General features: G+C 41.5%; 1 protein-coding gene across 1 annotated transcript in view; it reads right to left on the reverse strand.

Annotated features, from left to right (window-relative positions):
- The window catches only part of mthfd1l (methylenetetrahydrofolate dehydrogenase (NADP+ dependent) 1 like), a 58,907-nt gene that overhangs the window by 19,324 nt on the left and 22,601 nt on the right, over positions 1–16,982 (reverse strand). The window contains exons 19-22 of the mRNA XM_010882148.4: positions 13,772–13,883; positions 4,817–4,956; positions 3,146–3,187; positions 1,128–1,231 (exon numbers count right to left, since the gene is read on the reverse strand). Of these exons, the coding sequence (XP_010880450.2) occupies positions 1,128–1,231; positions 3,146–3,187; positions 4,817–4,956; positions 13,772–13,883 (398 nt within the window). The remainder of the gene's footprint in view (positions 1–1,127; positions 1,232–3,145; positions 3,188–4,816; positions 4,957–13,771; positions 13,884–16,982) is intronic.

Genomic DNA, 16,982 nt, shown 5'->3' on the forward strand with positions numbered 1-16,982 from the left:
TGGTTTTCATCTGATCTAACAAACAGATCCCGAATAAAATAAAAAAAACAAAGCAACAGTACAGGAAAGCAAAGACTCAAAACGGAAAGAACTGGAACGACCAAAGGTGATACCATGCCATTGACTCAAGACCGAGAAGAGCGCTGAGGACGAGAAGTTGCCTGCAGAACCAATAACAACACAAAATCACCTCAAAATTGTCCCAAATCCTTGTATGAAAATGTAGTTAGTTTTGACAAAAAACTAAATAATGAATACACCGGCTTACAGTTGCAGTGTCACGAGCGTAGGTGGAGAAGGAGCCGGTCGCAGTAGTTTGAGGAAGAAATTAGCTTGATTACTCAGTCAAACGCTGTATTATAAATGGAGCATGGCGTTATTGTTTATTGTATTTTACAACCAGAAAAATATTGCCTTTTATTTTTCATAACCGGAAAACAAAATCCCACTGATAGTTTACTCCTCCCTCCCCACCTGAGCCTCTCCTTAAGTCCTTGGCACCAAATGTATTGTTGAAACAGGAATGTTTAGAGCCAACATTAGCATGAATCACCGGCGTAGCCCTGGCACGGGGGTAAACACCAGTGGAAAATCGGCATAAGAGGCAAGAAGGCCAAAGCCACTTTCTAATAGTTCTATGCAAAACCCCTCAATCGCAACTGACATGCTAATGCTATGTCAAACACATGCAGGTCCTTAACCACAGACCTCAACTTCACCTGACATGACGTGAGCCAATTTGTGTTTGAGGTGCGGTCACTGACCCGTTTACATTTTGTTTTACAGAGTAGTTGGCAAAGCAAACTGAGAAAAATGTGTAAAGTTCCTAGGAGAATTGATGTTGTGTCTGCGTAAGTGTGTGTCTGTTTATGTATAGTGATTATAGAATCCAACGGACTTGATGAAATATGAATCATGATACCGGCCAGTAGAATAAACACTCATACGTCCACTCTCTCAACCGCCCGCCTACCCCCCCCCCCCCCCCCCCCCCAAGACAGACACCCCAAGCAGGCCTCCCTTCACAGCTACATGCTTGTAAACATTGTGGGGTCAGAGAGAGGGGGAGAGACAAGCCAGCTGAGGACACAGCTGTTGAACGGCTCAGATGGAAAAGGTAGTCTTACTTGAAGACGTTGAGAGCCACGACCACAGGGACCCCAAACAGGTGGGCTATCTCGATCTGCTTCTTCAGGTTGGTGCTGCAGCCCCCAGCCACCAGACTCAGGTTCTAGAATACACAGAGAGAGAAATATAGATGGAGACACAGAGTGATGGACAGATAGAAAGACAAGGAAATAAAGACCAAGGAAAACAAGAAAGTCATGAATTAAAGAGGCAGTGTGAGAGAGGGAGGGAGGGAGGTTAATTCCAATCTAATAGAAACATGGCACAAAAACAGGTATGCATTCATTTGTATCACTGCAAGAAGGTGAATAACAATGGCAAAATACCAAAACAGGAAATTAATAGTTACGGCTAGCTTGGCGAGCGACTGAGTTCTTGCTCATATGACTCGTGGGCGTATGTGGGGGAGTGTTCGAATGTATGAGAGACAAAAAGAATATGACCAGAAAGGAAGAGACAGAAGGGCATGCTACGGAGAGAGAATTATAGGCAATTGCAGGTTTGCAGCTGAGCCTTTTACAGAATTGGACAGTTGGAGCAATGGACTGGTATCCCATCTCCACCGCACGTCAACAACCTCTGTTGTAATGCTGCTGCTCAGGAAAGCGCTGCCTCGCGCCAAAAGTTCTGCCACTCAAGACGTGAGATGAAGTAACACACAAAGGAGCTCAAGCCCAGTGTGAAAGCAATGTGGATACATACCAGAAAAAGAACAATCCCATATGGTAAAAACACACAGGAGGTTTTGGGATTGCATGCTTGTGTGCGCGTGCATACGCGCGCTGGCGATTCTGAGGCAATACTCCCCAAGTCTCTCTGTATGTTTATGACAACGGTTGTCATAAATCCAGGCTGTAGTGCCGGCCCTGATGATGCACTGCTCTGGTGTCCCTGAATCTGTGGGTGTCACTACTGTCCCAGGCCTTCTGTTTCTCGTTACAACCCTCACAATTAACTTAGCTGTTAAGCTCCTTCCATTATTTGTTCAGCTGAAGAGCCGCCTGAGCGAGCAGTGATTTAAACCAGAAGGGTTTGAACACCACCCCCAGTTTTATAGATGCCCCTCCCTAAACGGGGATCCAAGCCAAGGTTCTGTTTGCCCTGCTAATTGAACAATTACCTCAGAACATGTTAGAGAGGTAAACAGAGACAGACAGACAGACAGAGAGAGACAGATAAATAGAGACATATACACAGAGAGAAACAGACAGACAGAGAACTGCGTACATGCAGAACGAAATAAGGACCATGCGGGGCAGCTGGAAACTGAGACAACATAAAACTGTCAGATCCTCTCTAATACTTCCTCATTACCCCTTCCTCTTCCTCTTCCTCTATGTTTCCCATGTGTCCACTGGACCATTGGCTTTTCCTTTAAAACCATAAATCTAATCAGAGCATAGCACATCTACCTTCAGGATGAATTTCCACTCTAAAGTAATACCAGAGGTATTCTAAACCGGAAGGGATTTTCACTGTAATTCTTGTTGAGCGGTTTGATTCATAATACTGATTCTGGTTAAAAGTTTTTGTAATTTGAGTCCCTAATTTGATTCAGTCACTTGTTAGACAAGAAATATTGTGAAGCGCCACTGATTTCTAAACACACACTCTCAAGTCCAGGCCTGTGATCTTAACAGGGCTCAACATCGCCCCCTATGGACAGGGCTATGTATGGCCTGCATGATATTACAACCACCAACAAATGATAAGGGATAAGTTGGTTGAGTGCCCTGAAGCATGAGAAAGGACATGCTGATTTGCACAACACTGTAACACGTAACAAGTACAAATTGCTTTCTAAGAGGATTTAAGACCCAAAGCAAAGACACTATCTGCTGACAATAACTACATTATTCACATGTCATCTGAATGAGCGGACAACCAGTGACTGACTCTTTAGCGTGCATTGCCACAGATAAACCAATCTGAGCTCTCCTAACCGTATTTACAACACCCGCACTTCCTCTCCATCTGCCTCTCAATCTCACCAGATCTCACCCTTCAGTTGGCTTACCTCATTGATGTATTCTTTTGGCAGAGGTGAGCCAGCTGAGACCTGTGGGAAAACAGATTATTTAGCATATATTCAAACAGCCATAGACAGGTCTTTTTCGCAAAACACTAGCAAAAAATTGCATCGTTAATGAGCTTGTTCTTAGACACAAAATACGAGAGAAATCAAACATTAAATATTTAATAAAACATTTACTATACAAACATTTAATACAACTACAATTAGATGCAACTTTGTTGCGAAAAAGTTGCTTGATGGAAGAAGGAAGCCTCTTCTCATAGAGCCTGGAGTTTGCTTAATGCCATTGGACCTTTTATAGGAACTAGGTTATATGGTCAGACGAGACAGATTCATAAACCACCCAAAAAAAGAAGGAATGGGGCATAAAAGTGGGATGTCAGAGAAACAACCCTACTCTCCACTACTGTTGTTACTTTACCACCATCTTGACTACAGCTGGATTCTCTGGCCCTTAAAACCAGGGATCAAGTGTGTAATCTTGGTGTTCTGATACTCAGACCTCACATTTAACAGTCATATCAAAGCGGTCACCAAAACAGCCTTCTATCATCTTAAAAATATAGCCAGAATCAAAGGCTTGGTGTCCCAAAAAGATCGAGAAGCTCATCCATGCTTTTATCTCTAGTAGGGTCTAGACTCCCCAAAAAGACTGTAAAACAGCTGCAGCTGTTGCACAGTTATGCAACCAGGTTATTGTTTTATTTTTCATTTTTCCCCCTCGAAGATTTCAGTTTGTTTTTCAATTAAATTCTTCATATTATAGGTCACATTAAAAATGGAAAAAGTTCTGATATGATTTCATTCTTTTACATCACAAACAGAGGTGTGTAGACTTTTTAAATTAACTGCACATAAAAACTAATTATAGTTACATTAAAAAAAAATCTATATGACAAGTGCCAAAAGAATCTCTCCATGCGTTGAAATTACATTGTTGGCATTACATTAGCCCATTTCCCACATGTATTGAACAAAAGCTGATAATTGAATGTATATTAAGTTTTGTTCATTTCTATTATTTTAGAAATGACGTTACCATTAAAACCTTATTTCACAGGCAACAAAATTGTTTTCATAACAATGACATGAAAACAATATATAGCATAACATTCATCTGACCATAAAACAAGTGTTTTGGAATTCCCATCGGTAGAGCTTACTCTGCCCATGATAACACACAAAAAGGGCCATCATTTACATTGTTGCTTAGAATGTGTTAGTTTGCTTTGGTTTGCAACCAAATTAGTGGGTGATTGAATCTACAACATTATTAATCCATATAGTCAGGAGGATAGATATTCAAGCCCAATGAATGTATGGTTTCAGATCCATTTCTGAGTTCACCCTTCACATCAAACATTTCAGAAAACTCACATGCTGCTATCTTCGCAAGAAAAGAGTGAACAATAGACTAAATGCTTGGGTGGATACAGTGAAAACTGTACATCTGGTATTTTTCAGGGCAACCTAACAATACGCAGGAAAAATGGATTGAAGAGATGCCACACGTAAACCACACAATTCACAGACACAGCATAAAAACCAGAGCCTGTAAATGTACATTTACAAACAGGTGCCTATTTACTCATCAATGGTCAACCTGGATAAACTGTACGTGGTTTAGCATTACAAAACAGACGGATGACTCACGTTCGGACCACCTCCATGCATTTTCAGGGCTCGGACTGTAGCGACTAGCACCACCACGTTGGGCCTCAACCCTGAGGACCTGCACTTAATGTTGAAGAACTTCTCCATCCCGATATCGGCCCCAAAACCAGCCTCAGTAACTAGAGAGAAAGGTGAGAGGGGGCGTTAGAGTAACATAGACACTGAAACTTAGGCACATGGATGAGTGCATTCCTGACACATTAAAACATGAATATGATTCACTTGCACTAGTTCAACAAGGTAGACATCAATCCAGGACCGAATTAGCAAACATTCCCATTCTATTCTATTTCATTGTCATCCTAGTGAGCGACATCAGCAAATTGTCTGCAGTAAGTGGTCAGTATGGTTGGAGTCAATCACTTTTGGTTTATTGTCCGAGCTCTACTTGGTGTTAGTGTAATTTAGCTAAACACGGACTAAATAACCTTCAGCTTTGTGGGACATCTACAAAGAGCACTGCATGGTCGGCACAAGCCATGTTATTCTCTCTCTACCTCCCCTCTTTTCCCTGCCGTCTTTGTGGAAATAAAACTGGAGCGAGAGGTTGGTTCACTTGGAGGTCTGTTCACTTGGAGGGCCTCTTGAATACACTCCAACACAAGCAAACAGTCCACCTGGAACGACATCCTCTGTTAAGATAAGGCGTCCTGGGCATACACACACACGAAGCCAAAACATGGAGGCGGGTGTCACATGCATGCAAACGCATGCACGCACGGAGAGGAGCACCCACACCTGTACCGGCAGCCCTATTGAGACAGGGGTTCTGGCAGAGCCTCCATTGTACGGGAAGCAAGAAGACAGGCAACCAGATGAATTCTTCACCAGATAGGAATTATACAACATCTAGCAAAACGAACTGTATAAACTGCCTGTTCACAACACTGAAACCGTTCACAACGGAGCTAACACAGGGAGAACATGTCAACTGGCCCTGACACCGCAGGCTAGACAAATTCATTTGAAGTATATCTCTTCCAGTACAGAACAGACCTGTGTATAATGAGCACGGCTCAACGAAAGGGCGTTCTTGGCTCCAAATATTATAAACTGAAAAATTATCAAACCATTTTCTGGATATAAGAGGGAGTTTTCCATGAGACACTATCAGTTGACATTGAGGCTCGGTTACATTGTGGCTACGCAATGTAACATGGAGTTACGGAAAGACAGAGGTAAGGAAGGAGTGAAAGGACATGGCAGGTAGCCTTGTGGTTAGAGACTCTGACCAGGGACGGGAAAGTTGCGAGATCAAATCTGTGAGCAGGGACCCAATGTAAATACATTTAAATGTATTGTCCTTCAGAAAGACTTAACTCCTTTAAGTCAGCCTGGAAAAGAATGTCTGCTGAAGGTTAAAATGTTAGCATAATAGAGAGTTCACTCTACTTAAAGTTAATTTCAAAAACACATCCTCTGTCATGCTGAGACACAGGCCCATTTCAAAAGTTCTACTGCCGATTATTTTGTATAATTCAACAATGAAAGCCCACATTCTCCCCACATAACCAGAGGATTTTGCTACAAGTTTAATAAATTACATGGGTGACCGTGTTCTTGAATTTCTTCATAGGTTAGAATTTGTTTTGTTGTTAATCCTGGCAGTGGAAAGAGGTTATTACTGTCAAGTACTGGCAATTACTATAGGAATGCAGAATTAAGTTTACCAGAGAAAAAACTTATTTTGGTAAATCTTCTAGTGGATAAATGACTATGCTTTCACAATGAGTGTTTGTTCAATGACACAGACAACTGCAAAAATCCACACAAATACGCATAGTTTCAGTATCTTTATAGGGATCCAAACTATTTCCTAATCCCCTAACCCTTAGACAAAATGAAAACTAGGGAAATGTCCCCTACCCGCTAAAATATGCCTTGCTTTACTATCCGTCATTACAGGTATGGTAAAATAAGTTCAAACACAGAAAGAACAACAGTTAATCCAGAGGATGTCTGAAGGAACTCCCTAGTTTCCAGGTCTGTGACAGTAAGACTTCAAACTCTCATTAGAAGCCAGAGACAGTAAGAATTGTTGGGAATAGCTGAGGGCCTACAGAATGGGTAGTAGTGGGGCTGGGTCAGGGTTACTACATGTCACATATCTGGAGCAGCAGCACAGCCAAAACACACACAGGACTGAAAAGTAGGCCAGTTCCTCTTGGAAAAACAAAATCCTATCAGTTAAAAGAAAAGACAGATAGTCACTGATATTCCTTTTCACAACTTTTATTTGCTCAGGGTTGAACCCTAACTTATGAAAAGTGAGTTATTTGCTTGAATAATCATACGCAGGGACATTATATTTGAACATAACATTTTCTATGTACCAAACCCTTACATTCACTAAGCATTTCAACAGGTTTGGTTGTTTGTAATGTATCCATATTTCTTCAGGTGAAGGTTTTGTACAAAGGGGAAATCCCAGTATCATTCTTACAAGGGACTAAAAGAGTCCCCTCTCCTCCATGACAGACCAGACCACAAGGTATGCAATACTCCTTAGCTGGAATCTTGATGTGGAATGCACTTTAAATGGGAGTCTGCGTAACATTATATCCCACCCTTAGTAAATTATCAGTTACTCTTATCTAATCTAGTCAACAACCAAAAAAGTTACACATACTGCAACTAAAGCACAAGAATTATCTTGCGAAAGTCAACTTTATGCACTGTAAAAACATAACCAAATACTGTCAAACTTCAAAGCGGGTTCAGCAAATAGGGGTGTCACGATTATGACATTTTAGCGGATGACTGTGGCACAAATAATTGTGATTAACAATTTAATTGTCTATATTGTAAATGTTACAATAATAATATTGTAAAAATACACATTTTTCATTTTTGAGCGCCACCTATCTGGAGCAAATACAGTAATCTGCCTCCTCCAAATTATTGGGCTCACATCTCTCAACTTGGCTTAAAACATACATGCGCCCAGAGCGGTGCAGTGGTGTTCTGCTTTGGAACTAGCCTACCACTAAATCAATGTTGTTAACGACAGCTGTTCACAAAACGCAACTGCAAAGCAATGACAATAACATTTCACTGGGCATCGTGACGTTTCACTTCTCACTCTGTTACAAATATTATAGCCTAGTTATTTGAAACAGCCTTCCTTATGTATAAAAAAAATTAAAATCAACATTTAATATACAATGGGACAACCTATATTTCTATCCATATATTTTAATGTACATGATCTAATTGCGAAATATGGCTTGAAATGAAAAAATTCGACTTACAATATTAGTACAAATATTTTACACTCAAGTATTTTTTGTGTCGATCAGAGTAGATGCAACAGATAAGCGACTGAAACAAATGTCTTAAATAATTTTGCTAAATTACATAACCGTGCCTTAGCAAAACCATTCTAAACTATGTTTAAAAATACTGAAATTAAGAAAACGGGATTGTGATCTGTGCCTATGATTTACTGCAGAGCTGTCAAAAGCTCTTCTGCTCCCATGTGCTAGACATCCTGACTGAGGGACCCTTGAAACATGACTTTGGAATCAAAATATTGTGCAAAAAGATTAAGAGCATTGTCTATGAAATAATTGCCATCTGGCTCAAACAATCTCCATCAGGTAAATGTAATAATTGCGACAGCCCTATTCAGCAAATTAACATGCGTTTTAAAATGAGGGCCAGTTGTGCAAACTGACTGAAGCCAAAAAATATAATGTATTCAATTAAATGTATTGCCATGTCAACAAGTTGATAGGAATTTGTCTTGGTACAACTCTCAGACATAAAAACTAACACCTAAAAGACAAACATCATAAGTACAAATGGGACATTAGACCAAAAACCTGCAGACAAAAGACAATACCCCATGGCAATAAAGAGCACAGTTGATAGAATGATGCAATAATCAGTGCAAATTCAGATGCCTAATAGCCAAAGGGTAAGTGCTGTCTCTAAAACGTGATGAAGAAGTCTTAATACTCCTATATCTTCTTCCTGATGGCAAGATATTTAATAGATAGTGAGCAGGAAGAGAGTGGTCCGCAATTATGTTTTTAGCCTTCCTGATTATACTGGTGGAGAAAAGTGAAGAAAGGGAGGCTACAACCTACTGGTTGCGTGACCGAACCAGACAAGCATGGAAAAAGTAAGCACGCTTTCAATGGTTGACTTGTAAAAGTGGGTCATGGAAACTCGACTGACTCTAAACTTTTTGAGCAGCCGCAGTTGAAGTAGGTTGAAGTCATTAAAAATCATTTTTCAACCACTCCAAGTAGTACGGGTCAACCGATATGTTAGTTCCAGGGCCAATTACCAATATTTGGGGCTGGTATGCACTCACCTAAAGGATTATTAGGAACACCATACTAATACTGTGTTTGACCCCCTTTCACCTTCAGAACTGCCTTAATTCTACATGGCATTGATTCAACAAGGTGCTGAAAGCGTTCTTCAGAAATGTTGGCCCATATTGATAGGATAGCATCTTGCAGTTGATGGAGATTTGTGGGATGCACATCCAGGGCACGAAGCTCCCGTTCCACCACATCCCAAAGATGCTCTATTGGGTTGAGATCTGGTGACTGTGGGGGCCATTTCAGTACAGTGAACTCATTGTCATGTTCAAGAAACCAATTTGAAATGATTCGAGCATTGTGACATGGGGCATTATCCTGCTGGAAGTAGCCATCAGAGGATGGGTACATGGTGGTCATAAAGGGATGGACATGGTCAGAAACAATGCTCAGGTAGGCTGTGGCATTTAAACGATGCCCAATTGGCACTAAGGGGCCTAAAGTGTGCCAAGAAAACATCCCCCACACCACTACACCACCACCACCAGCCTGCACAGTGGTAACAAGGCATGATGGATCCATGTTCTCATTCTGTTTACGCCAAATTCTGACTCTACCATCTGAATGTCTCAACCGAAATCGAGACTCATCAGACCAGGCAACATTCTTCCAGGCTTGAACTGTCCAATTTTGGTGAGCTTGTGCAAATTGTAGCCTCTTTTTTCAATTTGTAGTGGAGATGAGTGGTACCCGGTGGGGTCTTCTGCTGTTGTAGCCCATCCGCCTCAAGGTTTTGCGTGTTGTGGCTTCACAAATGCTTTGCTGCATACCTCGGTTGTAACGAGTGGTTGCTTAAATCACATTTCTTTCCCATTCTGACATTCAGTTTGGAGTTCAAGAGATTGTTTTGACCTGGACCACACCCCTAAATGCATTGAAGCAACAGCCACGTGATTGGTTGATTAGATAATTGCATTAATGAGAAATTGAACAGGTGTTCCAAATAATCCTTTAGGTGAGTGTATATTTCCAGTAAAAATGAATTTTTTACTTTCAAAATTTGAAGTACTAGAAAACAGAACTGTTTAAATATTATATTTTGAAGAACAAAGTGCAGGGAGCTCCTTAGCAGCATTTAATGTGAACTTAAATTTCATACAGATACTTATGCTAAACCTAGCAACCATCATGTGAAAAAAAGTATGTAAACATACGGGCATGTATTGTTATATATTAATTGCTACCATACTAAGAACGTTAGCTACCAAGTTAGCTATCTTACAAATATGACAGTGTTGATTGGCTATTTACTTATAACCAATCTGATTATTCTGCGGGCGGGACATTGAGCAGAAACCTTTCAGAGAGATGCTGCTGCCAGAGAAGTGCATTTAAAACAATATTTTATCAGCAGTTATATCAGACAAATAAACTATTCAGATTATTGTAAAAAGTATGGATATCGGATCCAGAAGTTTACATGGGTCAATGACATGACGTGCATTTTGTGACCGAAGCAATTCTTTTTCAGAAATTTATTTTTTTTAATAAATAAAATGTCATATATGAAATTATTCTACGATATCTACTTCATGAGGAGCCAATAAAAATGTTGTTGAAATACATGTTTTTTTGATTATTGGTGTCCCGAAGCTCCAAAACGTGAGGTGCAATAGTCCGAACATAGATACAGAGAACAAAATTGGTTATTTTACTCAATACTAAAAAGTGTTTAGCATTATTTGAATTATTAAATGTTGTGAAAGCTATGTTAAACATTTTACAAAAACCTTTCGGAGAAGTGCATTTCTCAGACAAATGTCAATTGGTGCAACCGACAAGAAAAAGCATTTTATGTAATATAACTAAGAAAACTATGAACAGGATATTACATCACAAAACAGGACCCCAAATGACCCCTATGGTGCAGTAAAAATGTTAGCAATTCTCTCACAAATGTTTGATCAATTAACATTTGGTTGGGTCAAATTACCATGTAAGGTGTTATGACACCTGGAAAACTATGAAAATGTTCTGTAGCAATTTAGGTTTTATTTAACAAAAAACAAGGAAAACCTAATTCAGCCGGCCCACAATAGAAAGTGTTGCTATCTTGATATTTGAACCCGGTTCGCCCACGTGAAAGGTTGTGTCATTAATCACTACACAATGTAGCTGTACATCTGCTGGGTGTCAGTATTGCCTCTTGTCTCTATGTGAATAAATCCTCTTTTGCCACTGGCCATTTTAATAGTTAATTGGCCATTCGTGAATTACATTGATACAGTTAAACTGACTAACGTTTCTTACTAAGTTGACCTCCACCACAAATAGCATCTATGTATGGCGTTTGCCACTGGCCGTTTTAACAGTGTATTAGTGATTAATAAGCTTTACTAATTTTTTCATCAAGTGAAAAGACGAGAGAATCGTGGAATCTACCAGAAAGAATTAATAAATGTTGTTGCTGTCAATAGATTCTTCCACATGAGAGGCACAATTTTTAACCACTCCGCCACGACATTACACATTTCAGCAGTCGCTAGACTCCATTGAGGATTGTGTTAAATTGACTAAGTTTCTTATTAAGTTTACCTCAGTCTATTAACTGCATTGCTTTTGCCACTGGCCATTGTAATGGCTTATTAGCTAGTAATCGGCTTACTAGTATCTACTAACATCCTAGGAATAATCATAAGAATTGAGCAATTGCTAGCGAGACTGAAGATGAACTATTCCATGCCAGAAACAGTCGCAATATAACCGTATACAGTTTCAGTTATAGCTTACTATAACGTAACTACTGTATGTTAAGCCAGCAAATGTGTTTGTCTATCCTAGAATATATTAAATGATCATATACATCTTTCTATATGAAAGTAAGGTATTTAAGTGCATCTACTGTTTAACTAACTTTTGTAGATGCCATAATCAAGCAAAGAGAAATCGGCACAACTTGGAGCTTGTTTATACGGTGATTCACTTGCAAGGGGAGAGTACTTTGCCAAAAGGAAAGCAAAGTATTGTGTTCATTAATAGTTTTCACATGACATCACAGCATATGGGAACGCCCACTTGGGGGACAAAACTAATTTGAATGTCACTCAACAACCATAGGATGACATCAAGTGACCTACAAAATGAATGGCTCGTGACAAATTTAGAAATTAAGAGTTTGGGAACTGAGACCAACTGCTGCAGTATTGAAAGTAAAATGTTCTCCCATTCTTTTTTTGTTGTTTTCCCATTCTTGCCTGATATAGGATTGCAGCTGCTCAACAGCTCTGGGTCACCTTTGTCATATTTTTCATTTCATAATGCGCCAAATGTTTTCAATGGGTAACAGGACTGGACTACAAACAGGCAAATTTAGCACCCAGACTATTTTACTACAGAGCCATGCTGTTGTAAGACGTGTAGAATGATATGCATGGTTTGCCATTGTCTTGCTGAAATAAGCAAGGCTTTCCCCGAAAAATACATCATCTGGATGGCAGCATATGATGTTCTGAAACCTGTATATATTGTTCAGTATTAATGTGCATTCACAGACACGTTATGACAGTTTTCCAGGGATGTCACTATGGGCGGGTGCAGGGTATTATCTGCAGTGGAAAACGAACCGAGGCGAAGCGTGTAGCACCGAGTACTATGTGGTGGAAAACCTCCCAAAGCGAGTAGAGTGGAGGTGAGTAGAGGTGAGCCGGTACCATGGAGTGGAAATTAGATTCTACTTGAGAACAGCCTTATGCTTAAGCAGGGGGAGGGAGGGGTGGGGAGAGAGGAGGAGGGGGTGTCACCGTTGCCTTTGGAGCTTCTGAGCAGAGGGAAAGTTCCTCAAATACCTGAGAGGCAACAAACACAGAGAGGAGTGGAAGAAACAGAGAGAGGCAAGACAAGGGAAAGGGGGGCTCATCCCTGACTGTGATGTGAAACTCGGAGCTGGCAGCGTGTTGACTACACATTCCTTCAGGTCAGTGGCGCAAAGCTACTACCTTGGCATGAGGGAGGCCACACAGAAACACGAACTACGTGACGTGTCATTACTGGGGATCTAACTGGAACAACAAACACACCCGACAGTCCCTTAAAGACCATTCATCACCACAAAAACACACCATCACTGAGAAAGAGGCATACAGAGACTGAGGGGAGAGGGAGACCGAGGAGAGCGAGGGGAAAGAGGAGAGCGAGAAAGAGGGAAAGAGACCAGGTGAACGTAGGGAGAAAGCGTGAGGCATGCTCTGACATTAATGGGACGAGGCCGATTCACTAAAGCATTCTGGGGACAGTGACCAAACCTGCTTCCTCCAATGAAACCTGTCCAAAGTTCCTAGAAAGCTCCAGAAACCTGGTATGGATCATAGACTCCTCCAAGAACCATCCTTGAGATACCAGATGCTAGAGGCCGGCCCAGGGCAGGACTCAGAGGAATGTGGGCCAAAGGTACCGGGAAGCCTTGAACTAGGCTAAAGTTCAGCCCTTGAGTTCCCAGGAAACTTAGCATTTGAATTCCTTACCAGAGTGTGTGTGTGCGCATGTGAGTGCGTGCGTGTCTCCACCCATACTGTACGCTGGAGAAACACAGCTGGCCATAGTTACTGTGCGTGTGGTTTTCTGGGACTGCGCATTACTTGCACACTGCACAGCAAACACTTACCTACAAAGCCGTCCTCTCCAACTAGCTTCAGCGCCAGCTTGTCTGCCAGCACTGAAGAGTTGCCATGGGCGATGTTGGCAAATGGCCCGGCGTGGACAAACACTGGAGTACCCTAGAACCATGGAGAGAGAACACAAGCTAAATCCTTACCCCAAGGGAATTCCAATACAGCCCAGTAAAAACAAACACACATTACAGTGAGCTACGCCTCTACACACAATCACAGAGGAGCCACTATTGCTCCACAGAGCCGGTCTAAATATACCAGGCAACCATCCACCAGCAGCCAATGGATTATATCCCTAACAAGATGGAACTGGGGTATGGGCAACTCAATGGATTATATACATGACGAGATGCAACTGGGGTATGGGCAATTCAATGGATTATATACATGACGAGATGCAACTGGGGTATGGGCAATTCAATGGATTATATACATGACGAGATGCAACTGGGGTATGGGCAACTCAATGGATTATATATCTGACGAGATGCAACTGGGGTATGGGCAACTCAATGGATTATATATCTGACGAGATGCAACTGGGGTATGGGCAACTCAATGGATTATATATCTGACGAGATGCAACTGGGGTATGGGCAACTCAATGGATTATATATCTGACGAGATGCAACTGGGGTATGGGCAACTCAATGGATTATATATCTGACGAGATGCAACTGGGGTATGGGCAATTCAATGGATTATATATCTGACGAGATGCAACTGGGGTATGGGCAACTCAATGGATTATATATCTGACGAGATGCAACTGGGGTATGGGCAACTCAATGGATTATATATCTGACGAGATGCAACTGGGGTATGGGCAACTTAAACTTGACGAAGAGAACTGAAAACCCTCTGTAAGGATATTCTGAGGAAGATTAGGAGTTGTGAAATCTGTGAAGAAAGGAAAAGTTGCGTGGGAAGGCTTTATTCACTGTTTGGGCGTGTGACGGTAGAGGGAGTATAAAGAGTTGCAATCCTCTTACTTTTCTCCCCATTCATTTAGTTTAAAACTTGTGTTGCTCTACCTGGCCACATATATAGACCCCTTTTCCAGAGGGTGCTAAATCGGTCGTTTAATCAGCCTCTGACATGCTGTCCACTGTCTAATTTCTCCAAAAATAGGATCCCTTTTTGCAAAGCCATTGAGGCAAACAGAAAAATCTAAATGATAAGTATGAGAAAGGCACAACCCTTTCCACTGTGTTTCCGCCTTGATAGGAAAGCTTGCTCACGCAACATAAACAGGGTCAAACTGCGTGTGATCAGTACCCCTCAACTTTGGTTGGAGTTCGGTTGGGTGTGACACCATTCACTCCATCCCCTCCTGGGAAAGACATTCAGGAAATATAAGCTACTGGCATTCACAGATGAAAATGGGAACGGAATAAAAGGGCATCCGTTTCTCCATTCCAAGGAAAAAAAGAGAAGGGGGATGAAACATGAGGGATGGGAGATGAAGGCAAAATCTCTATCAAACAATAGATAATATTCCATGGCTCAGCAGAATAATCAACCAGTAGGAACATTGTCAAAACATTAAACAGGGGCATTTAGGGGTCACCCCATAGACTTTCAATAATGATCAAGGGCAGATTAAGTTATTGGGAGACCTGAAATGTCTGCCACAGTAGAGAAGCAGATAAGGTTATATAACTTTTGTCGCTGCTGTGGCTTCTCCTGGGTGGGGCTTAGCTTGTTGATCTAGGCCAATCACAAGTCATCTAAGCAGCAATACAATCATAGAGCCTGCGTGTGCCAATGGAAGTTTGATAAATGGAAGAGTCATTAGGAATGCAGCTACTTAATCTGAATGGAGGCGAGGTGATTGGGTGAAAAAGTCAAGACAAACATGTAATCGAGTGGGATGGTAAATAACATATAAGCTAGAAGCCTAGACAGAGAGAGTTATAAATCTGAAGCATCAGGTAATTTTTGTCACTCACCACAGGGAGAACTAATCCCAATACAAACATCCGTTTAAGGAACAATGTCATGAACAGAAAGGACCAAGATTTTCAATGTTACTTTTTGCTAAAGCAAAAAATATAGTGCTTAGCAGCAGTGTTGCAAAATGTAACTATGGTTAGAGCACGCATAACTAGGTTTTTCCTAAAATAAATATTCTAGAATGCTCCTGACCAATTTATGGCACCAGCTTGTGATTGGCTCTGCCCACCTCCTTTTCTAGGTTCGGTCAACTCTGCTTTACTAGCCTACCATTTGAAACGACAGCTTCAGGGCCTCCTTGGTTTAATTAAACAAATCTTTGCTACAGGTTTTTCTAATGGACAGCAGCAACCGAGGAGACTAGAGCTTGACAAACTCCTAGCTTCCATTGTTTGGTACTCATCATCCCATCTGTTTACATATAACCCATCTTGAATGCGTCAAGTGGTGTAAGCTAATCCAGGCAACATGGCTTTCATGGGATCAGCACTGGAAACAAAAAAAGGTTGCGCTATTCAAACGGTTGTTACGGTGACCACAATCGTTTAGCGGACCAATAACCATCGTCAGAAATTCCATGACCACCACAACTAATCAGTTGCAGTCACATCTGTGTAAACTCAAGACCGTCCTCACCAGGCCACTGTAAGAAGCGCCAAGCAAAAGAAATCACTCCTAGAGTGTGAGTGGTTATGTAAAAGGCCAGAGAGCACATCAAAGCCTGGAGCGTGTTAGATAAAATGCACTGGTCAGAGGACAGTGTGCGGGTTGGGAGTGTGCTAGCATGCAGTTGTTGGGGTTTTCTGCGAGACAAAAAGCAGCATCCATGGGGCCCAAGAGAGTAAGAACCCTGAAGAGCCACAACAGCAGCCTAGTTGAGCACATAGCTCCCCATGGTAAACACTTACAACACAACTGGACTTCTATGGACCTTTGGTTGACATTTACATTGACCAGGCAGGCAGGTTTGTGAGCACTGCGTCTGTACAGTGTTTTGATTCACAGGCAGTTTGGCTGTGGGTGTTTCTCAGACCCTTTAGAGAAATCACTTAGAGGAAAACAGGCCCTCTCAACTATAGACACGTATAGCGGGACCACTTATGTTTCCCCCTGCCCCCCCATCTCCCTTCACAGACCTTGGTCCATCTGTGAAAACATGCATACGTGCACACACACAGGGGCAAAGAGGCTCTAGCTAAATGAAAAATTCCCATGGACCCTGTAAGCCTGGTCAGTCCTGATACGCAT

This window comes from Esox lucius, chromosome 18, assembly GCF_011004845.1.
Source record: "Esox lucius isolate fEsoLuc1 chromosome 18, fEsoLuc1.pri, whole genome shotgun sequence".
Lineage (NCBI taxonomy): Eukaryota > Metazoa > Chordata > Actinopteri > Esociformes > Esocidae > Esox > Esox lucius.